Here is a 22,517-nt window from a genome sequence, read left to right as displayed (position 1 = left end):
AGTTGATCCATTGAGATTTGCTCCCAGGCTTTTGCTGGAACTATTGGGAAGGAGTATCTGTTTTGCCTCTTGGGTTGCCTTGGGGCAGGATGTAAGCTAGAGCTGCTAGTGGCCATCTGTCATAAGGGAGGGAGAGGAAAATGGAACCCAGAAAGGAAGACACATCCTGTAAGGATGTCAAACACCTGGATCCAGCCATGCTTGAAGTAGTATACCTCTTAGCCTTGTCAGTCACACACTGCAATAACTTCAGTTTCTGCTTAGGTGACTTTGAATTGGGTTCCTGTCATTTTCAATTGAAATAGTGTTAATCCAGATTTTAATTCAAGAATGAAAGTGAGAAGAAAGGAGACCAAGCTGTATGGAGATCTGTTACCTTATCTGATAAACTCATTGCAGAAATGCTATCACCCTTGCTATGGACATAATTGTGTCCCACCAAATTCACAGGGTGAAGCCTAATCCTACAATGTAACTATTTGGAAATAGGGCCTTTGAGGAGATAATTAAGGTTTAATGAGGTCTTAGGGGTAGAGCCCTAATCCAATATGACTAGTGTCCTTTTAAGACAGAGAGAGAGAGCAGGGATGCATGTGCACAGAGCAAAGGCCGTGTGAGCACACAGCCAGAATATGGCCCTCTGCAAGCCAAGGAGAGAGGCCTCAGGAGAAACCAAACCTGCCAACACCTTGATCCCAGGCTTCAGCCCTCAGAACTGTGAGAAAAAAATGTCTGTTGTTAAAGCCACCCAGTCTGTGATATGTTGCTGTGGCAGCCTGGCTGACTAATAGAGACCTCATTTCACAGGTAAGGAAGCAAGCTTTTGCCCACACTCACACAGCTTCTGAAGGTCTGCCTGATGCCAAAGGCAGGCTGGTTCTACTGAACCCACCATCCGCCGCCAGCCCCTGCCCACCAGACTCACGGCCTCTAGTAGGAAATAATCAAATCTCTTTATTTACAAGTGATTTACAGTTAGAAAACTCAGGCAAGGGTATGGGCAGGGTCGGAGTGTGGGATGGCACTTGGGCTCTGGCAGGTCACTTGTCTGCACGGACGAAGGAGGCGAAGACGCTGTCCTTCCGGCTGAGCAGCTTCTCTGGCTTATCGAACTCAAGGATGGCACCCCGCTTCAGGACGATCACCAGGTCTGCGCTCAGGATGGTGTGCACTCGATGCTGGGCAGGGCAGGAGGGGACGGGTCAGGATGGTGGGAATACCTCCCGCGGTGGGAGCCACAGCAGAGGGTGGCCCTCCTGTAGCTTGGAGGAGGAGGATAAGGAATGTGGCCAGAATGTCCTGTCTCTGTGGGGACCGCGCTTTCCTGGGGTGGATGTGACTACAAGCCCTCCATCCATTAATACCACCCTTTTCTCCTCTCCAAGACCCAACTCTACCCCACCTCCAGGCTTCAAGGCTCAGAGACCCTCCACAACCCCTCCCCCACTTCTTATGGAGAAGTAACCCCAGCCTAACATACAAGGCCTTGGGACAGGGGCAGACCTTGGAACCTGGAGAAGGAGAGGGGAGGTCTGAGGGAAGTACAGGGGCAAAACTCCCCGCCCCAAATCCTGCAACCCAGGCACCCTGCATGTCCTCCAGACCCCTTGCCCTGAACTGCCTACTTCAGGGTCCTTTCTTGATTACTGGGACCAGGCAAGCCCAGGAACAGTGCACTGATGACAGGCACAAGAGGCCAGTCCTGTCCCTGTGTGTCCCTCTGCACCCCATCAATGGGCCCCTTACCGCGATGGTGACTACGGTGCGGTCTGCGAAGGCTGTCATCACCACCTTTTGGAGGATGTTTTCCTGCCAAGTGGGGGCAACAGCTGTTGGCTCACCTGCCCAGTGGATGGGGTCTGGCCTGGCTTGGGGGATGTGGAGCCCAGGTTTGTGGTTCGGCTCCCATCTCATCCTGATCCTAGTCCCACCCCCACCCCACAGGACTGAACAGGTTCCCAGCACTCAGGGACTGGACTCAGCCTGTTGGGGACTCAGCTGTGTGTGTGTATGTAGGTTGTGGTTGTGGCTGTGTGTGCTGTTGTGATAGGTGACAGTGTGAAGTCTGTGTGGGTCTGTGGGCAGCTTATGTTTGTGTTTGTGTAGTGTTTTTGTGTGTGCGTGTGTGTGTGTGTGTGTAACATTCCCTAAGGCTAGACAGAGTCAGGGTCCCCCAGCTCTTTTCACTTTCTGTGACAAATAGCATTTGATGTTAAAGGCAACTTGAGCCTCAGGGCTACTTTGTGCAAATTTCTGCCTAAACTAAACCCTCTCTAAGGCCACCGTCCCATGGAGGTGCCCAGGACCAACCGTGGCCATGTCAATGGAAGCTGTGGCCTCGTCCATGATGAAGATGCTGGTCTTCCTCACGAAGGCCCGAGCCAGGCAGAACAGCTGCCTCTGTCCCTGGCTGAAATTCTCCCCGCCTTCTGTGATGATGGCATCTGAAAACAGCCCAGGGAGAGGAAGTAGGACTGAGTTAATCTTGTGCTGTGAGTGGAGCAGATGGGATGGCTTGGGGGGCTGTTGGAAAATGTGTGTATGAGGGCAAATAGGTGGGTGTGTGTCTGAGAGCACAGGCGTGTGCAGGGCTGGTGTACCTGACACAACAATGTGGAGGCCGTCTGCAGGGACTGCAACGAGAAGGGCACCCCTGGAGATGTGTGCTGCTGTGGCCCTGGGCAGTTCTGGGAGGGGGCGTGGGCACTGAGTGGTGCACTGAGTGTGTATATAGTGTGGGCCTTGGTAGGGTGATTCACTGAAACCAAGGCTTAGCCACCCCCAATGCTCTAGGAGCTGCAGCAAATATACCAAGGCTTTGCCAATCACCAGTGGACTTGATGAGTGACCTGTGTCTATGATTGCCCAGTCCCTCTTCTCCTCCCCTAAGGCAGAACTGGGCAGGCAGGTAGATGGGGCAGGGCAGGGCTGAAGATGCCCCTGTGGCATTGGGAACTTGCAATCTCTGTCTCACAGGGGTCCTTGACTGTACCCACTGTACCCTGCAGGAGGAGCCAGACCCTGAACTGACCAGTTGTGTGACCTGGGGCAAGACACCTGACCTCTTTGGGCCCCTGAATAGTGAGAAGTAGGTCTAAATGGTCCTGCTGGGCTTCGGACTCCAAACTTGGGGCAAACCTGAGACACGGGCTTCTGTCTCCCTTCCTTACAGGGTCCTTGAGTGCCCAACCAACCTGACTACACAGCCAGGAGTAGTTACCAAGGCCTCCTGGCAGGGCCTTCACCACCAGCTTCAGCTGGGCAATTTCCAGGGCCTCCCACAGCGTGCTGTCTGAGCACTTCCTCTCCGGGTCCAGGTTAAATCTGGAAGTGGCACAGAAAGCCCCAGTAGGGAGGGAGCAGGGTCCTGCCTGCATCCCCAGGAGGCAGAGGGCAGTGAGTGAGAGTGGACTGAGTTGGAGGTCTGGCTGGGAGCAACACCGAGGTGGTGGCAGTAGGTGGGGGACAGCATCTTAGATCCATGGGTGGGGGATCCCCTTCCAGAGCCTGCCTGGGCCTGATGGGATAGAGAAGGGCATGAGCAGGAAACGCCTCTGGGATCCTGGTCTCCCCCAGCCCCCTCCTCTTTGTGCTCCAGATCTGATGGAACTAAGCTGGCCTGGGCTGGGTGGGCCTGAAGGGTGGTGGGGCTCACCGGATGGTGCCGCTGAAGAGGACCGGGTCCTGCAGGATGATGGAGAGGCGTGAGCGCAGGGTGTGCAGCGGCAGTTTGGCGATGTCAATGCCATCAATGATGATGCGCCCTGTATGGGTCCCAATGAGGGTGCAGGGGAAGGTGGTGACTGCTGGGCCTCCTGTCATGTCTGACCATGTGCCAGGGCTGAGGCTTCATCTGGTGGCTGTGGGTACACATGGGGTGCCCGCCTTACAACTCACCTTCGAACGTGTCCACCATGCGGAAGAAGGCGAGAGAGAAGGAGGACTTCCCACTGCCTGTGCGGCCGCAGATCCCAATCTGGAAAGAGAAGCAGGCACCGCAGCTGGGGGTCTGGGGCTGCTGGGAGTAGCCTCTAGTGCTAGCTCTGGGTGTGTGTGCAGGTGTGGGAGGTCACAGGGTTTCTTTTTGTCCTGGTTTTCTGACCAGCTTTTCTTCGGACACCACAGGTTTGGGCTTGTTTCCTGCAGTGGGTCCAGAGAGGGCTCACACAGGGACCGGCACGTAAGCACGGGCATGGATGTCCATTTGCCTGGGCCTTGGTGTGGGTCTGGGTGTGCCGGGTACTTGGCTGCAGGAGAGCTGGGGGCACTGGTGTGTCTCTATGGGTGTGAGTGTGGCAGGAGGACACAGAGGCAGCTGAGAGTGGTATGGAGGGATGCGTCTGTGTGCACTGCCTTACACGGGAGCCACCTCTGATCCCATTGCTTCCTGGCCCTTGGGTACCAACATAAATTACAATACGGAGACAGAGATAGTGACATAGATGGATGAGAGAGGCAGGGACAGAGGTACATCCCAAGGTCAGAGAATGACATGGACGGTCACAGCAAAGTGAGACAGAGACAGAGGGGGAAACGAGAGGAGAGCTGGGCCAGGGCCATAGGCAGGGGCTCTCCCCCAGTACAAGGGCGGCCTCGTTGTCTGCCCCCAGGTCTCTGCCCTGAAGCTCAGGGGCAGTGCCCTAGGGAAAGCTCCTGACCAGTCACAGAGAGGGAGGCCCTGACAAAGACCATGCGAGCCGGGGGAGTCCAAAGTGTCGTCTCCTTGGTGGATGAGTGAGGAGACAAGGTCTGAGGGCAACACTGGGGGAAGGGAATAGAGGGAGAGGAAAGATGGGCCCCCACAGGCCCAGGGCAGGAGACTGTGATGTCTGAATAGTGAGAGGCCTTGGCCCTGGAAGACCATGAGGTGACTGCGAAGCCGTCCAGCTCCGTGCATGCCCCATCCCCTGTTCACGCCTGTCCTGCAGCATTGGGTTGGGCCTGCGCTCTGACCTTCTGTCCCGGGGAGATGAGGGCGTTGACGTGCTTCAGCACTGGCTTCAGGGAGCTGTCGTAGCGCACGCTCAGGTTCTGGATCTGGATCTTCCCTTGGTCTGGCCAGTTCTTTGGGATCAGCGATGGTGCTGGGGGCCAGGCTGGGCTCAGCCACCAGGCGTGGGCCACAGCTAGTATCCGAAAGTGCCACCCCATCCCCAGGCTCTCTTGTGGTCCCCAACCCAGACACACTCCTCCTTGGGCTCTTCCCCATCCCTCTCCCTGAGCCCCTCACCCAGGAGCCCCTCGTAGCTCTCTGCCTCAGTTTTCAGGAGCCCGTGGATGCGCTTCACGGCGCCCAGCTGGAGCTCCATGTCTGCCAGGTTCCTCACCATCCAGTTGAGGTAGTTGGAAACCTGTGGGGAGCAAGCCAGTGGCACATACTCTGTGGTCACTTAGTTCTGTTCTCAGCCACCAGGATGGCTCTTCTTAAGGCTGGAGGGGGGCCAGGGCCCCAGATTCCTTTTGCTGCCATCAGCTGCCTGCTCAGAGCAGCACTCCCTGGAGGCATGGGGAGAGTCAGTCATGTGGCTCCCCAGCCTCCACTTGTCTGGGGCCTGGGGCTGGCCGGTCAGCCCTCCTGCCCACTGTCCCTCTGGCATCAGATGCAAATGAGCTTGGGGTAAGGCCTGGGGGTGTCTCATGTCTCCAGTGGGGAAGATGCTCCAGGAGTGCTGGTGGCTGATCCCTCCTCTGCCCTAGCCCACTGCCGCTCACCATTAGGGCATAGGTGAGACCCAGGCCCACCAGGCCAGCAGAGAGTTCCCGGTGTAGGGAGTTGGAGATGGAGGTCACAGCCGCGATGAGCACCACACATGCACCGATGTACTCCTGCAGAGGGAGAGGAGCTGGCCTAGGCATTTGGAGGTTGGAGCCACAGGCCCCTGTTCCACCTCACTCCCTTTTGGAGCAGAGAGCAGCTCAGCAAGACCTCTGCCCCAACCCTGCAACTCACGCACACATCCTCAGACACACACAAGGGCTGCAAAGACTGGAGCCCCAGGAGCCAACATGTCCCACAAGCTCATGCTCCCCCACCCCCCAGCCCCTGCACACCCTTTAACACGCACGCCTCAGCTGGCCCACAAACACACACAACGTGGGTGTCATATGACCCATTGCAGATACACATTCACAATTATTCTAGCCACTGGCACACACCTCAGATACACAAGCCTCCAGGCAGTGATATGGGGAAAAGGAGCGCAGGCTAGACACTAGGAGGACCACCAGGGCTGGAGGGAGCAGAAAAGCTTGGTGTCCACACGATCTGGTATCCTATCCTCTCTTTCATTCCCGGGTCCCTGTGTGCTCTTGCTCTGGCCCCACCCTGCTATCAGAAGCCCTCTGCAGGGGCCAGGGTAGGGGGGAATAGCACTTGCCATTCGGACTTCCAGCCATCTGTTGGCAGCCGTGAGGAAGAGGGAAGCAATGTTGTTGGAGTCTGTGTATTCGAGAAGCTTCTGCTGGAACCGGGCCTCGTACCTGGAGGGAGAATGAGAAATTCCTAAGGGAACAGTGTTGGTCCACATAGCTCCTAGGAGTCTCCCTACCTGCAGAGGGAGACACCAGGGCGTCACCAGTCCCCAGACATGCCACCGTGGCCACTTCATCCTCTCTGGAATGCCCGCTCTTTTCTGCTTATTCAAACCTGATCAGAGTCCCTACCTCCTCCAAACTCTTGTTTTCACCCCAAGACCCATTTTCTCTAGGTCTTTCTCGTTATAATAAGGAGCACCTCCCTTTACCCGGTTTCTCACCCAGGAATCACCTGGATTCATATTCAGCCCCTTGGCAAGTCCTCTTATGTCTATCTCCGAAAGAGTCCTTGCCTCCCTCCCCCTCTATCCTGCTTCCCGCCCACCATAAACTCTCACCTGGACTACTGCATGAGCTTCCTGAATACGTCTACCTGCTGTCTCCCTACAGTTCACGCTCCACACAGTGGCTGGCTTCATCTATGTAAATCGCAAACTGTGTCCTCTCCCCACTGCTTAGAATATTAATGACCTCCGGCCAGACGTGGTGGCTCACCCCTGTAATCCCAGCCCTTTGGGAGGCTGAGGTGGGCAGATCACCTGAGGTCAAGAGTTCAAGACCAGCCTGGCCAACATGGTGAAACTCTGTCTCTAGTAATAACACAAAAATTAGCTGAGTATGGTGGTGCACACCTGTAATCCCAGCTACTTGGGAGGCTGAGGTAGGATAATCACTTGAACCCGGGAGGTGGAGGTTGCAGTGAGCCGAGATCACCCCACTGCACTCCAGCCTGGGTGACAGAGTGAGACTCTACCTCAAAAAAAAAAAAAAAAAATTAATGACCTCCCACTGCTTATAGGATGAAGAACCCCCTCCTGCCAACCTAATTCCTGCCATAAACACCCCACACACTATGCTGCACCCAGTCAGCCTTTTAAAAGCTCTATGACAATACTAAAGTCTTCCCTACCCCAGGGCCTTTGCATACACTATTCCCTTTGCCTGGAAGGCTTTCACCCTTGCTCTTCAAAGGCTGGCTCAACTCAAGCTTCAGGCCTTACCTTAAATGCTGCCTCCTCAGAGAGGCTCTTCCTGGCCACTACCTTACTATAAAGTAGGTTTCCTCTATTATTCTCTGCAACCTGTTTGCTCCCCAGTATCTGTTGTACATGCATTTCTCTAGCTGTTTATAATCATCTCCCTCAATAGACTGCAAATTCCATGAAGATGGAGGCCATGTCTATTTGATCCACCAATGTATCCCAGCACCTGGCACTATCAATAAATACTTGTTGGATGAATGCATGGCACTCCCCCGACCCTCTGAAATAGATGAAATCTCTCTGTACAGGGAACTCTGGAGGCTTCTTTCTCATCCTTGGGTCCTCATCATGTTTTCCCTGAGTTGCTGTGCATGGACCTGCCTCCTCCCTCTGACCAGCCTGGGCTGCGGTCATCACTCTCCTTGGCCGCTTCCCTCAGAACTTGCTGACATAGGAGATGCAGGAGCACTTGTTTGATGATGGAGGAAGGAACGAAAGAAAAACTGTCCCATCATCGCTGGTCTGATAGGACCAAACTTAGGGGACACAAAGGCACCCAAGACGTATCTTACTGGGCATTTGCTTTTCACTCTTGGAAGGTGTTTGTTCAGCTTTGATTGTCTCTGGGTGGAGAGAGGGCATGTGTCTGAGGGGAGTGAAGGGAGGCTCTGAGGTGGGAGAGAGCATTGCTCCTGCATACCTCCAGGGTGGAGATGTGTGGGAGGGTGACGTGTCTGAGGCGAGTGTGAAACCATGCCTGAAGGGTTCGAGTAAGTGCGTGTTGAAGATGTGTGTGCATCAGGGCACGTGCACGTTATAGGAGTGTGAGGCACTCAGCACATGTGGGTCTCGGGACTGTGTGAGTTGAGGGTCGGCAAGTATGAGATGGGAGCTTCTGCCACAGGCGTGCGACAGTGTGTCTGAGGACTGGAAAAGAGCCCCAGCCTTGCAGCCGTGTAAACCCAGGTTGGAGCCTGAATGTCACAACTTCCTGGCTGTGTGTCAGGATTGAGACTCAGTTTTCTCATGAATAAAATGGGGAAGTGAAAGTTCCTATATGAACGAAAATAACCTCTGAGCCCACCACTGAGCCCAGTGCTGGGCACTCTTGAAACTCTTTTGGGAAAAACTGAGGTCTCTTAGGAAAGCCCAGAAGGTCAGGCAAACCTGAGTTCCAAGCTCAGCGCCAGCCCCCGCAGTCTGTGTGACTTGGATTGATTACCCAGCTTCTCTGGGTTTCTGCATTTGGAGAATGTGGTGACTCGTACCTATGTTATGCAGTTCTTGTGAGGATTAAATGTAATAACGCACATACAACACTTAGCACGGTGCTTGGCACGCAGTAAGTGGGCAATCAATAAATGGTAATAGCTCTCAACAGGCTGCTGGGTTAAAGCCAATGCATTAAACGTGCACAGGGTTGATTAAAAAGCCTTTCATTCAAATTTAAAAATCATTCACCGTGTCAGTAGGGTGTGGAAGACCTCACTGGGTAGCAGTGGCTCTGGCTGACCACAGGTTTGCCCTGATAGGAGGCTGCTTACAGGAAGCTGGGATCTGCATACAAGGGGATCTGGCCCACTTTAGAAGAGTCACCATCTCTCTACCCCAGGGCCCTCTGAGACACCAATTTAGAGAGGAAAATCATCAAAACTTAGAGCAAAGGCTAGGCTCAGTAATGTCGAGGGACCTGGAAGTGAAGGAATGGGAGAAGTTCAGGCTTGAGAAGATGAGACTGGGAGGAGACTATAGAGTCATAATCCAGTCCCCAGGGAGCTTCTTTGTGGAAGACACAGCACGGTCTTGTCCAGGGGCAAGGGATGTCCAGGGAGCAGTGCCAAGGCCAGGGCAGAGCTTTGTTCTGCTCTTCTTTACCTAGACAAGATCCCTAAGAGGTGGCTTTCCACTGGCCCTAGGTGCTTCAGGGAGTGGGCAGAGGGGCCTGGGTACCTCTCCAGGGCTGAAGCTGGACTTCAGGGGTTGGGGGAGGAGATGTAAGCCTCTCTGGGCCCCTGGCTGGTCCTTGTGCCCTAGGGTTACTCCTGGACACAGGGCTTGATGTCTCATGGTTACTGTCACACTTTGTGCAGCTGTGCCACCCTAAAAATAACCTATTATCACTCTCTGGGTGAAGATGAGAAAAGAGCCCAACTATGTGTGTCAGGGGTCTCTGGCCTGCCTCACTGAAAGAGAGATGCCCAGGAGATGAGACAGACCCTGGGGGAGTGCGGAACAACAGCTTCCTCCACTTGCCAGGCAGCCTCAGATGCTCCTGTCCACCTCAACATCACCACGCAGGATAGCGAGAGGATGGTAGGGGCACTGAAGTTTTCAGGAATTCCTCCAGCCTGGTGAACTCCTGCCCCTCCTTTGAGTCCTAGTTCTGATGACACCTCCTCTACAAAAACCTTCCCTGACTGTCTCTCTTCTATGCTCCCACAGCCCTTGAATCAGTTTTTTTTCAGAGTACTTGTCACATGGGTTTATTGTGGCCTGCCCAAAGTCTGGGCTGTAAATGCCTACAGGGCAGTGGCTCATTTGACTCATCTTTTTAGTGCCTGGCATGGGGCTTTGCACATGGTCGGGGCTCAGTAAATGTTTGTTGCATGAGCAAATACGTTCAAGTCTGGGCTTTGTGGTACCTTACACAGAAAGGGTAGAGAACATCTCTGCGCCTCAGTTTCCTTATCTGTGCAGTGGAAATGACCCTTCTCAGCACCGAGGGTTGCAGGGCAGAATGAGTGGGATTGGCCTGTACAGTACTGAACATAGTGTTTTGCACACAGGAGCTCCTTAATAAAAGAAGGGCTCACGGTGGCCTGCACCTAAGGCCCTTTCTAGCATTGATACATGAAGACTTGTCCCAGCTTTGTTTCTTTTCATGCTCTGCCTCATAGAGGCCCTGGGCTTGTCTACAGAGCTGGAATTTTCCTCTCTAGAACATTCAGTGGGAGCCCACCTGGCCTGTCCCTGCTGGTGGATATCCCTTGGGCCTTGGGGCCTGAGGTGGCTTGAGAGAGACGTGTCCTTGGCCTTCCTAAGTGGAGCCCTGAGAATCAAATCTCATGGCCTGTGCCCCTGGCCCCACCCCTGTTCCACTCCTACCTTGGGGGAATGTGGACTTGTACCTGAAGGCCCGGATGGTGGTGAGCCCTTCCACAGTTTCAGCAAAGTGCGAGAGCAGTGGAAGCTGGGTGGTGTCATCGAGCTGCTGCAGGTCCCTATGGTGGGGAACAGAGTGGAATAGTTAAGAGGGCAGCCTCAGGGCTCGGCCTGGACTTGAAGCCTACCTCCACCTGCTACTGCTGTGTGGATGAACGGCCTCACCTCTCCAGGCCTTAGCTTCTTACCCGTGAAGGGGGAAGACAGTGACTCCAGCCCATCAAGCTGTTGTGAGCACTGAATGAGATTGTTTATGTACAATGCTTACACACAGCCTGAAGTGGGGCATAGTTACTGCTTTCCTGAGTATTGTCCACCCCAGGTGGCCATCTGTCCCTGTACTTCTGTGCACAGCCTCGAGCTGAGCTAAGGCTGGGCAGGCAGTGTTAGTTCCATTTTACAGGTGAACAAGCTGAAGCTTGAGACAGCTGGCCAAAGGAACAGAAGACCAAACTCAAAGCATTCAACCCTGTCTTCCACTTACCCCATCAAGGAGCTCTTTAGACCCTGGCCAGTGATGTGATGAAATGATAGGTTTCATCTTGGGGTAAGGCCAGAGGTTTCCATAGCAGCAGAATTGCCTCCTGCTCCCCAAAGCTGCACTTTGACAAGCACATCAGTGACAGGAGGCCAATTTGGGATGCAGGAAGTTGATTTCCCTGATAAACCGTCTCCAGGGTCAGAGTGGGTGCCAGAGAGACCAGGCTATTTCTCTGGCAGAAGAAATGAACTTTGTAGAACAGCTTGTGCAGCACTTTGAAAGCCACTGTAATTTTATGAGTGTCAACAAGCTATGTTGCTCGTGTGGGTGTCGGGCCATTCTGGATCATCCAAGCAAAAAGCCATTTATACAAATGTTGATCCTTTGGGATAGGTAATTGTGGCCAAAATGCATCTAAATTTTATTATTTACTATTGCTTATAAGTATCTCGACTCTAGTTTCTAGCCAACTATGTGCCCTTGGGAAAGGTACTTAACCTTTCTGACCACAACCTGCAGTCAGAAATATATTTTATCTCACAAGTCAGTACTCACACACCTACATGACCAAAACAAAGGTTTCATGAGGCAAAGTTTGCTGTTACTCTATGAATACAGTCTGATGTTTTCTGTTCTATTTCATTTTTTAAAAAATGCTGGTTGTGATCCATGATACTGATTTCATGACCCACTGATGGGTTGTAATTGGCAGTTTAAGAAACACTGGCCTAGAGGTTCTTTAATTTTTTTCCCACAATTCTTTGAATCTATGACTTTAGCAGAATCACTCTCAGAAAGAACTTCCTAGAGAACATTCGTAGAAAATTTTGATGAGGAAAGACATGTGAATGGATCCAAAGCTCATGAGGGCAAATGTGATCCATGAGAATGGCTGTGAGAGGCTCCCTCAAGTCAAGGCTTACAGCTACACTCTGGACTCACATGCGCTGGGAGATGTAATCGTAACAGTGCTTCAATCAGGTGCCCTCCGATTTCATGCATTGGCAATCAGTCTGACCACTAGAATGATGCAACCTTCCTGGGAAGCACGTTGGCAAAATGAATGAAGGGCATAAGATGTGCATTTATCATGACCTAGCAATTCCAGTCCTGACTATATCTCCCAAGGAAATAATTCAGATGTCAACCTCAGTGTGTGAGTGTGTTGGCAGACTATTATACTAGGGTAGTGGAATAAAATGTGGATATTTTTATTTCCTTCATTTCTGTTTTTTTGCTTTTATTTTTTGGAGGGAACATAAACCTACTACTTTTATAACGATGAGTCTAGCAAACTGCACATTGCAAAGCACCTCCCACCCATCAACCCTGAGGCCATCACCTGGATGCCACCCGGAAGTACTTCTGGATGAAGTAGCACACGATGGCCAGGGGCAAGAGGGCCACGAGGAACACAGGTGTGACATAGGAGATGACGGCCAGGGCTGAGACACAGAGCAGGGTAGAGCGGCTCAGGCACTCCAGCGTGGATGGGATGTGCTGAGGGAGATGAGGGGGAGAGAGTGAGGTGAGTTTTGGTATTAACTGTGTTTAAGAGTGCTACCGGCCGCCATGTTTTGCTTTCACTTTATTTTTTGATCCTTTATTTTTCTGAGACCAAGTCTTACCGTTGCCCAGACTAGATGTAGCAGCGTAATCTCAGCTCACTGCAGCCTCTAACTCTCGGGTTCAAATGATTCTCCTGCCTCAGCTTCCCAAGTAGTTGGGATTACAGGTGTCTGCCAACACACCTGACTAATATTTTTGTATTTTTAGTAGAGAAGGGATTTCATCATGTTGGCCAGGCTGGTCTTGAACACCTGGCCTCAAGTGATCCACCTGTCTCCGCCTACCAAAGTGTTGGGGTTACAGGAGTGAGGTACTGAGCCCGGACTTGCTCTCACTTTATTATAGACACACATCTTATCTTTCCAGCTACAAGGTAGACTCCCTGAGGCAGGAATCAAGATTTTGTCTTCACACCATCTAGTACGATGGTAAATAAAGAACAAAGGCTGAATCAAAAATGAATATTCTCCATACAGTCAGCGACCTTGGTTCAGAATATGCTGGAACTTTACTAAAGAGAACCAGTGGGATCTCTGGTGGAAGATAAAGGGATCTGGTTTCCCTCAGCCTTATTATGAGGCTTCCACCGGGGAGGCCCCAGCCCTGAGGCAGCATTATAATCAGATCAGGGACACTGGCTTCCTCCCGGAGGGCTGTGATCACCTGATCTGGGGAACCCAGCCTCAGACAGGAGAAGCCCCCAGGGGTCCGGGGTGTCTCTGGACAGGGAGAAAGTGTGGCACCGTCCTCTGTACCTGGTCGATGGTGTTACAGTCGGATGAAAATCTGTTCAGGATGCTCCCAAGGGGCGTGGTCTCAAAAAACCTAAGAGGCAGTCAGAGGAAGAGTTACTCATTTGTCCATTGATTTACTTCCTGTTTACTGAATGAGATAATTACTTATTTCATGTAAGTGTCTTTGGAGTCATTTATGAGTCTGGCGTCCTCTGCCAATTTGTAGACATCTGGCCTGTATCCCCGTGAATTCCTGCAGCTGCCCAAAGGGGCGCTGGCCTTTCATTAGCCTCTCAGGTTCTCAAGCCCATCTGACCACTGCCGCCTTTCTCAGCTGCCGGCTTGGCCTGACTCAGCAGCTGTCCTCCTGGGACACAGAGTCCTCTCCAGAGGGACAACCTGCCAAGGGGAACAGGGCCCTGGGGACAGCCTGCTGGCTGGCTGACCCAGAGTCAGTCCAACCCCAACCAGGGCGTTTCAGAATTACAGAGCTGGGGCAAACAGAGTCAATAAACTCGGCGGCCATATCTGTGGGCCACGAAAAACTCGTGAGGCTGGAAAGTGAAAAGAGCAGTTAGACAGTGAGGTCTAGCCTTGACAAGGGGCCAGAAAACCTGTTGGCCTGTTGTGTTTTTAAACCAAGTTGGCCAACCAATTGGGCAGTGACAACTTTAAACCTCTTTGACATCAAGTGGACTTTGAGATTTTTATCCATCCCATTACAGGAAATTATTAATAGAACAGCTACCTGTTCCCCCAGTGTCAAAACCTGAGGCTGGCTGAGGGAAAGAGAGGGAGGGGAGGGTAGGGAGCTGAACTCATGGGTGGGGATGGGCAAATTACACCTGCTTAGGGAGGAGAAACCAATCTTTACCTGGACGTGCAGACGCTCTCTTTAAAGGGCCATGGTGACAATTAGATGAGCTAACCACACACAATGCCTATCACAGTCTCTGGCTGAGTAAATGCCAGTTTCTCCCTGCTTCTTGCACAAGGAGGGCACTTTAACACACACTATCTCCTTGAGTCACCTCCACAAGCTTGTGACAGAGGTTGTATATCCCCATTTTATAGATGGGAAGACTAAGGCTCAGAGAACAGTGACTTGCTCACAGCCTCAGCCTGGCCAGGGGAGAGGGGTACCTCATAGGGGCTAGGATGATCCGGTTCAGCAGGCTGCGGTGCAGCCTCTTGGCCACCTTCAGCCCTGTCCACTCCACAGTGACAGACGTGACGAGGCACAGCACGATGCCCAGGCTGCAGAGCACCGTGAACACCATGGCGTAGACAGTCTGGTCGAGGGAGCACTCCTTCACAGGCAGAGAGTGAGCTGGGGTTCTGGGGTGCCCATGGGCTCAGCCCTCCCCCACCCCCACTCCCAGCCTCTGCCACGGGCCACCGGTCACACCTGGCTGAGGGAGCAGTTCCTGGCTGCAGGGGTCAGGGTCAGGGCGCTGTCGGTCCACTTGGCCAGCCAGTAGTCAATGGCCACCAGGACCATGTGCTTGAGCAGCTGTGAGAAGACCAGCAGCGACAGGAGCAGGATGCCGGCAGAGGACAGGTACTTTGCGCAGGCTCGCCATGGGATCTCGGCACGCTGGTGCAGCACAGACGACAAGTTGTCGTCCTCATCGCTCTCAGCTGCCTCCTCTGCAGGCCGCAAGAACCCACTCTGTGGCTACACATTTCCATCCCTCTGAGGGTGAATCAGGGGGCATTTTATCCCCACTTACAGAGGGGACAACGGAGGCACACAGAGGGAAGCCACTTGATCAAAGGCACACTACTGCACCACACCCAGAACCCCAAACCTTAGCCTCTCTGTGGCTGATCAGACCTCAGGCCATAATTTCACTCCCAGTCCCATCGCCTGTACCTTCCTCCTCTTCCTCATCCTGCAGAAGGCCATCCCTCGAGGACATGGTACGAGATAGACCCTGGGGTGGCTCTGTGGCTTTTCTCTCTGTGACAGTCTCCTATAAGACAGATGTGGCCTGGCCAATGTCTTCAGGGTATATGGTTGGTGGGGGAAGGGGAAGTTAAGGGATAACTACCCTAGTGATGACCAATGTCAGGTTTCCACATTGTCCCTGCCTGAGGGAGGAGCAGACAGACACACATTCATCTTGCCAGGATTTAGTCCTTCCCCTTCATGAGATAATAGCACCCCCATATCCCTGTGGGGAACCACTCTTCCCCTATTTTTAGTCTCTGTGATTCAGGTGGGTCTGGCTCCCAAAGTGGGCACATGACCCAGGACAGGCCAATCCTCATATTCCACATCCCTGGCCACAGTGATTTGTTCAGGGGTGGGCACACGAGCAAATTGGACAAATGAGACTCAGCCCTGGAACTTTTGCTAAACCATGGTGAAAAAGGTGCTTTTTTTCTGGCAGAGTTGTTGAGCTGGGAGAATGTAAACCTAAGACTGCTGCTGGCCCTCACTGATACCATGAGAATGGAGCCAATTTGAGGGCTGCAGAGCCAAGAGGTGGGAGAAACAGATTTCTGATGACACTGACGACCTGGCTCCAGCACACTTAAAGCTATGACACACCTGGACTTTTTTATTTCATGGATCAAAAAATCCTTAACTCCCTCTTGTTTGCTTTGCTTAGTTTTCTTTGCCAGTTTGAGTTGATTTTCTGAAACTTTGCAACTACATAGTATCTGACTATCTCAGGATAAGGCAAAGATGCCCACCTGATTCTGCCCTGGGTACCTGGCACAGGTACTGTCTCTTCTCTGGTAGGAGCAAGTTCATGCCCAGCTCCCACATCTGCCCTTTAGGGGGCTTCCTGGGGCAGTAAGGACAGGAAGACCTTTATGAGTTCTGGTTCTAGCAGAACCTTCGCATCCAGGGGTGGCTGCTTGGCCACCCCTGGATATACCCACCTTCTCCAGCTCTTGGTCCTGCCGGTTCATGAGGGTCTTCCAGTGCTCAAAGAGCTGGCACTCAGACCTCTGGAAGTCCTTGAGGGTACCCTCCCTCTGGATGGTGCCATCCTTCATGGCAATGATCTGGAAAGGCAGAAACAAACCTAGTTTGGGGGCTGGCTGGGGAGGAATGGTGGTCACATCCCTCAAATGTGGAGTCTGAGATGGAGGTGGACACATCCCTTTCCTCACTACAAATGGCCTCCAGCTCATCCACTGCAAGTGGGCTGGTATTGATAACCCAGACCCACCAACACACTCCTAGGACCTAGAGTTTGGTACATCTGAGGGGCAATTCTCAATGGCCGGGTTTGCAGAGCAAATTAGTGCATCCTGCTCAGGCAGGCTTATTACCCACAAGGACTCCACGCATGGCAGCAGCTGTCATACGCTATGCGGGCTCATTGTACACTACCCTTAGCTCCTCTTGACGGGGGGTCTGGCAGCCTCCATCAGGGCTTAGCAAAGCACCTGCTGGTCTAAGTGTGTGTGGCCATGCCTCTTTGGAATCAATAAATCTTTTTTTTTTTTAGATAGGGTCTCACTCTGTTGCCCAGGCTGGGGTGCAGTGACACCATCTCAGCTCACTGCAATCTCTGCTTCCTGGCTCAAGCCATCCTCCTGCCTCAGCTTCCTGAGTAGCTGGGACCACAGGTGCACGCCACCATACCTGGCTAATTTTTTGATTTTTTTTTTTTTTTTGTAGGGATGGGGTTTTACCATGTTACACCAAGCTGATCTCGAACTCCTGGGCTCAAGCATTCCACCCACCTTGGCCTCACAAGGTGCTGGATTTACAGGCATGAGCCACCGCACCCGGCTCAATCAAACTTTTATTTGGAACACTCGATGACACCATCACGTAGACCTGCCATTAATTCAGACCCCACCCCTGCTGCCCTCACCCCCTCCCACCCTATGCTGGGATTCAAGGGGCTCGAGAGTCCTGGTCACTGATTTCTCAAGGAACCTAGCACTTCTGTGTTCCTCAGGATTGTCCTGAACTACAAGGTATTGCCAGGGTCACTATAGAAACTGAGAAACAAACCTTCTGTATCTGTATATATATTTAAATCTTTGGGTCTTTGGGTCTTTTCTTTGGGTCTTTTTTCTTTGGGTGATTTTGGTTCTTTTTTATACTGGAGGGGTCTCGTTATACGTGGAAGGAAGATTTACCTTGGGGAAAATAAGCGGAGCCATTCGGCACGGGCCTGAAGCTCAGGGAGGGCCTCAATTTTGGCTAATGTTCAGAGGAAAATTTATATAGGTGTAGGCAGGACCTAGATTTCAAAAGTCACATGATCTCCCTCTTAAAAATTAAATGCTTTCTAATAAATCAAAAAGTAATTATTTTCTACCTACTGATGAGTATGGGAATTTAGTTAATGAGGAGTTTTACAACATTGAACTCTATTGATAATATTGAAGTTTCTTTCTTTCTTTCTTTCTTTTTCTTCTTTCTTTTTTTCTTTTTTTTTTTTTTGTTTTCAAGTTTTCAGAGACAAGGTCTCGCTCCGTCGCTCAGGCTGGAGTGGAGTGCAGTGGCGTAATCATGGTTCACCACAGCCTTAAACTCCTGGGCTCAAGTGAACCTCTTGCCTTGGCCTCCCAAAGTGCTGGATACAGGTGTGAGCCACTGCGCCCAGCCTGAAGTTTCTATTATTACTGCTATTGTTTGGTTCCATATTTCCCATATGATTCCCGGGGTGGTGCATCCATCCACCCCGGGAAGGTCATAGGGTGGAAAGATGGCTTTTCCATCCAAATGGGCACTCCCAGTGGCCAGGGGGATGGGTCATCAAAAGGGCAGTAATCAGAAGGTGAGAAGTGAGCACGTGATTATTCCTGAGACTTCTTGGTGCCAGCCTTGAGTGTACCATGGGGGCCCAGGCCAGGATGGGGAGTGCCTGTGGGTCTGGGTGACACCAAACCCCTGGCCTGTACAGGGTCTCCCTGAGATGCCCAGCATGCATAAAGTCATCCAGTGCTGGTCTCTTATGCTTTGTGGCCCTCAGCAATTGCTACCAAGACAACTGATTGGTTCCTGCCAAGATGCTTGACAGCCTCCCCAGCCCTGCCCCCTGTAGCCGGACCCCCTTGTTCCCCCTCACCCAGTCTGCATGGGGCAGGTACTGTAGCTTGTGGGTCACTAGGACCACTGTCCTCTTGTCATCCCGGAGAAGCTCAAGGATGCCGGCCTGCATCAAGTGGTCACTCAGATGGATATCCAGAGCTGAGAAGGGGTCATCCTGGGCAGAAGGGAGAGAAGGAGAGTAGAGGGCAGGGACAGGTATGGCGGGGAGGGGTGACAATGAGTATAAAATCCATTAGAGTTCTATCAACTTTGGTCTAGGGACTGAAGTTAGTTAGCTGTGTGGCTTTGGACAACTCACCCAACTTCTCTGAGCCTTGGTTACTTCATCTTAAAATGGGGCAGTTGTCAGATATCACTCTCAAACAGATCTAATCACTTCACTGCCTGACTCCTAGACCTTCAACAGCTCCCCATCATCTCTAAAGTCAAACCCTGTGGGCTGGTGTTCCAAGTGCTTTATAACCTCTCACTTTCCCTTCTAGACTCGTGTGCCATCTGTGCTTTCTCAGCACTCTGCATTCCAGGTTCTCAGGAAGCCTGCCGTCTGGGCCATCTCCTGAGCTGCTCCTCTGCCTGGAGCACTGTTCTGCTTTTTGTCTGCCTTGTGAACGCCTACCCATCCTTCGCTCACCTAAGTACGAGCTCCTCCGCGTCCTGTCCTGACCCCATGCCTGCCCTTCCTTCCTCTCTCTTCCCGTGACACTGGCGCAAAGCCAGATCTGATCGTTGTTTGTCCATTGCTGACTATGGCACTCCCAAGAACTGAGACTTCTTGTGCTTGTGGCTGGCACAGAGTAGACACTTCATCAACATTTGCTGAAATAAAATGTCCGCCTCATTTTTCTCTAGCAGGGTTGTTTAAATCTCACAAGAGATCGCGAATACACCAATGCTTTGTAAAATGCTGTGCATGTGTCAGATGGTAACGGACACTAAAAATCTTCCCACTGTGAAGTGTCTTTAGTAAACGAGTGCTTGTGCATGTGGTGTAGGGAGAGGGGAGGGAATAAAGCTGGAATCAGAGACTTGGGCTTCCTTCTTCCAACTCCCTGTGCAAATGGCCTCCCTCTTTCCTTCCGTTTAATTGGCTTTCCCTTTGAGGCTCTCCTCCAGGAAGCCCTCCCTGATTACTCCAGCCCTCACAGTTGATTCCCTGGACAAGTCCCCCTCATAGTTCAGGCTGCACAGTTTGGTTTTGAACTGGGCTGGACCTCTTGAACTGGGTGAGCTCTGTCTCTCTTATCAGATTCTAAATCTTCAAGGCCAAGGACTGGGTCTTAGAATTCTTCAGTGTCAGTCAAGAAACCTGACACAACAGAGCTTGACACGAAGGAGCGTAAAGATAGCGAGTAAGTTTTATCTCATGTTTGATAGTTAGTGGTTACCTGGAGTGCTGTGGTGAGAAGGATTCTGAGGATGAGTTAAGGTCTATGGGAAATAATGCTGTGAACAATTAGCAATGTCTGTCCTGGGCATAAGATGGGAAGTGGCAGCACACATTCCATGTATCAGCCATTCTTATAGTTGGGCTGTCCCACAGACAGGCCGCCTGTAACTACAGCTTGCCTCTCCTCATTGGCTACTGCAGAGCTCAATCTGAAGTCTGTAATGGGTCATTCGTGCTATCCTTGCCTGCCTCAGTTTCCCTATCACTAGGATAATTAGGCAATATATCTGGCAGTAGGGGTTTATTCCTGGAGAGGGAGATTGTTGGATGATGGTGCGGTCGGGGGGAGGTGGAGGCGGCAGTTAGGCCTAGGAGGCAGCCAGAGACCAGGACCCCAAGGGAACTGCCAGCTGGTGCACTCACCAAGAAGACGACGTTGGCATGCTGGTAGAGGGCTCGGGCCACACTGATTCGCTGGCGCTGACCACCAGACAGGTTGATGCCCTGTCACCAAAGAGGAGGAACAGATCATGCCCTCAGCCATTCAGGGGACACTGTCCTGGCCCCTACTGGACTGTGAGCTCTTTGGGACGGAGGCCTGGCTCTATCCACATCTTTGCCCGCTTCTTGCCTTGCAGAGAGAAGGAACTTGCATGTTTACTGAATTCAATTGGAAAAGGGGAGCATGAGCCCCAAGTCTTTAAAGATTCATCCTGTAGGTGCTAGGGACCATCTGACCAATGCAAACAAAGACAGAGGCAGCAGGGATTTAAATCACACAAAGGGAGGACAGTCACAGGGGAATTCTATTCCTCTAAGCTTGTGGAGGGGACCTCATCCAGAGGATGAACGGGAACAATACCACCCAGGCTGAGCACAGGGCTGCATGGGCTCTCGGTATATACCTGGGGCACAAATGAAGAAGATCCCAGCCTGGGAGGGCGCTAAGCTGACCTTGCCCTCCAAGCAGGACTGAAAACCTGTCAAAGGACATCATCAAGGACATCACGTTTGACCTCACTGCAGGCAACTCTTCAGCCCTCAACGTCTCCTATTTCCTAGTTACCCACTCTCCCGAGTAGTGTCTCAGGGCATGATAGGTTGGGGGTCCTGGCTTTGAAAAAACCCCTCAGAGGCTGCTACTAACCCGTTCCCCAATCTGGGTCTGGTCTCCATGGGGCAGGATGTCGATGTCTGGCTGCAGAGAGCAGGCCTCAATGACCATCTTGTACCTGGCATGGGTAGAGGCAGGGGATGCACCTGGTCAGCCTGGTCAGAGTTGGCCTGAGCACTTGCAGAGGGTCATTAGTCTCTGGGTAGCTGTGCCCAGGGTAAGCAATGGCTTTAATGGGCCTCCCGCTTGGGTGCAAGCAAACACCATGTGAGCTTGAAAATTGCTGAGGTCAGCACTTCACACAGCGTTTGCGCAGGTTAAATACTAGAAGGATGGAATTGGTTGGGAGCAAACATGCAGAGTAAGTGCTGAAAAGGCACTCATGGTCTCTATGCAGTGGGAAAAGCTGCAGCCGGAGCCCATGCTTGGGGCACTGCTAGGGAAAAATCACTGCTGGTTGGTTTAGGCTGTAATGATGATGGCTGGTCAAATATTTGCCCAGCTTGTTCCTCTCATACTTCCCCAGCCAGCCCTTGGCCTGGGCAGGTGCCAGCCAGAGTTCATGGAGGCATCAGAGTATCTTGGTGAAAAACATGTATTTAGCTTTGGATTTGAGACCCATCTTGGTCACTTACTGGCTGGGTAAGTTACCTAACCTTTCTGAGACTTGGTTCTTCATCTGTAGAGTGGGAATAATAATAGTACCTACCTACTGAGGTTGTTGTAAGCATGAGAGGAAATTCCGTGTACAAAGAGCTCAGCACTGGGCCTGGTATGTGATAAGAGCTCAATCGATGCTAGCCCTAACTATTATCATTGGAGGGAAAATAGTGTAGAAGCCAGGCGAATGGAGACTCACAGAGAGAACTGGCTAGCCCTCCCACCAACTAGAGAAAAGGCAGCAGGCCTCTCTCCCTTCTCTCCGCACCTGCCCTCTTCCCTCCGGGAGCTGGATTGCCCCGATGCTCAGGCACACCTGGCCCCTCTCCAGGTGCACCATATGGAGAGGCTGGAGTGCAGATAAGCGCCTGGTGAGTGAGATGGCTGGGTGTGGATGATCGATGGAGGGGCCCGGAACTGGGGTAGGCTGGCCAGAGACAGTTCCTCCCTTCCCCATCCTGCCTCCCTCCAACAGGCTTTTACCGTTGTTTGTTGAAGGGACTCTCAAAGATGATGTTCTCCTCCACAGTGGCATTTAGCAGCCATGGTTTCTGAGAAGCATAGGCCACAGGGCCTCTCTTCCTGGAAGAAGCAGGGTGGGAGTAGGGGTGCGGGAGGCATTCTCAGGGTCTTGTTCTCAGAGGTAGTTGTCAAGCTGATTGCTCAGACGGGGGCAAGGGGATGGGGAGGTGCAGCTGGTAAAAATCTGCTTAGCGTGGCCTCTGGTGGCCTTGCCTTTCCCCAGGCAGGTTTGAGAGGTCTGAGTCTCAGCTGACTGGGGCAGCAGGACCTCATCCCCTCCCTGCCCTACACCCAGCCTGCCCCAGCCCTGCAGTCTGTTGTTCCTTAGTCAGGGAGGAG

At 52.2% G+C, this 22,517-nt stretch overlaps 1 protein-coding gene across 5 annotated transcripts in view; it reads right to left on the bottom strand.

Annotated features, from left to right (window-relative positions):
* Positions 1-530: 530 nt before the first annotated feature.
* The window catches only part of ABCC8 (ATP binding cassette subfamily C member 8), an 84,462-nt gene continuing 62,475 nt past the window's right edge, over positions 531-22,517 (bottom strand). For 4 of the 5 annotated variants that reach the window (XM_023230878.3, XM_023230879.3, XM_023230882.3 and 1 more), the window contains exons 19-39: positions 22,140-22,238; positions 21,030-21,114; positions 20,306-20,386; positions 18,512-18,649; positions 16,359-16,484; positions 15,340-15,439; positions 14,872-15,113; positions 14,607-14,773; positions 13,485-13,554; positions 12,503-12,660; positions 10,646-10,738; positions 6,378-6,480; positions 5,713-5,826; positions 5,231-5,351; positions 4,954-5,084; positions 3,898-3,976; positions 3,656-3,764; positions 3,221-3,324; positions 2,311-2,444; positions 1,747-1,809; positions 531-1,178 (exon numbers count right to left, since the gene is read on the bottom strand). In XM_023230878.3, the coding sequence (XP_023086646.1) occupies positions 1,041-1,178; positions 1,747-1,809; positions 2,311-2,444; positions 3,221-3,324; positions 3,656-3,764; positions 3,898-3,976; positions 4,954-5,084; positions 5,231-5,351; positions 5,713-5,826; positions 6,378-6,480; positions 10,646-10,738; positions 12,503-12,660; positions 13,485-13,554; positions 14,607-14,773; positions 14,872-15,113; positions 15,340-15,439; positions 16,359-16,484; positions 18,512-18,649; positions 20,306-20,386; positions 21,030-21,114; positions 22,140-22,238 (2,455 nt within the window). In that variant the 3' untranslated portion in view covers positions 531-1,040. The remainder of the gene's footprint in view (positions 1,179-1,746; positions 1,810-2,310; positions 2,445-3,220; positions 3,325-3,655; positions 3,765-3,897; positions 3,977-4,953; positions 5,085-5,230; positions 5,352-5,712; positions 5,827-6,377; positions 6,481-10,645; positions 10,739-12,502; positions 12,661-13,484; positions 13,555-14,606; positions 14,774-14,871; positions 15,114-15,339; positions 15,440-16,358; positions 16,485-18,511; positions 18,650-20,305; positions 20,387-21,029; positions 21,115-22,139; positions 22,239-22,517) is intronic. The other variant, XM_023230880.2, reaches the window with a different exon arrangement.

The sequence above is a fragment of the Piliocolobus tephrosceles genome, chromosome 13, assembly GCF_002776525.5.
Source record: "Piliocolobus tephrosceles isolate RC106 chromosome 13, ASM277652v3, whole genome shotgun sequence".
Classification (NCBI taxonomy): domain Eukaryota; kingdom Metazoa; phylum Chordata; class Mammalia; order Primates; family Cercopithecidae; genus Piliocolobus; species Piliocolobus tephrosceles.
This window is presented reverse-complemented; position numbering and strand designations above follow the sequence as displayed.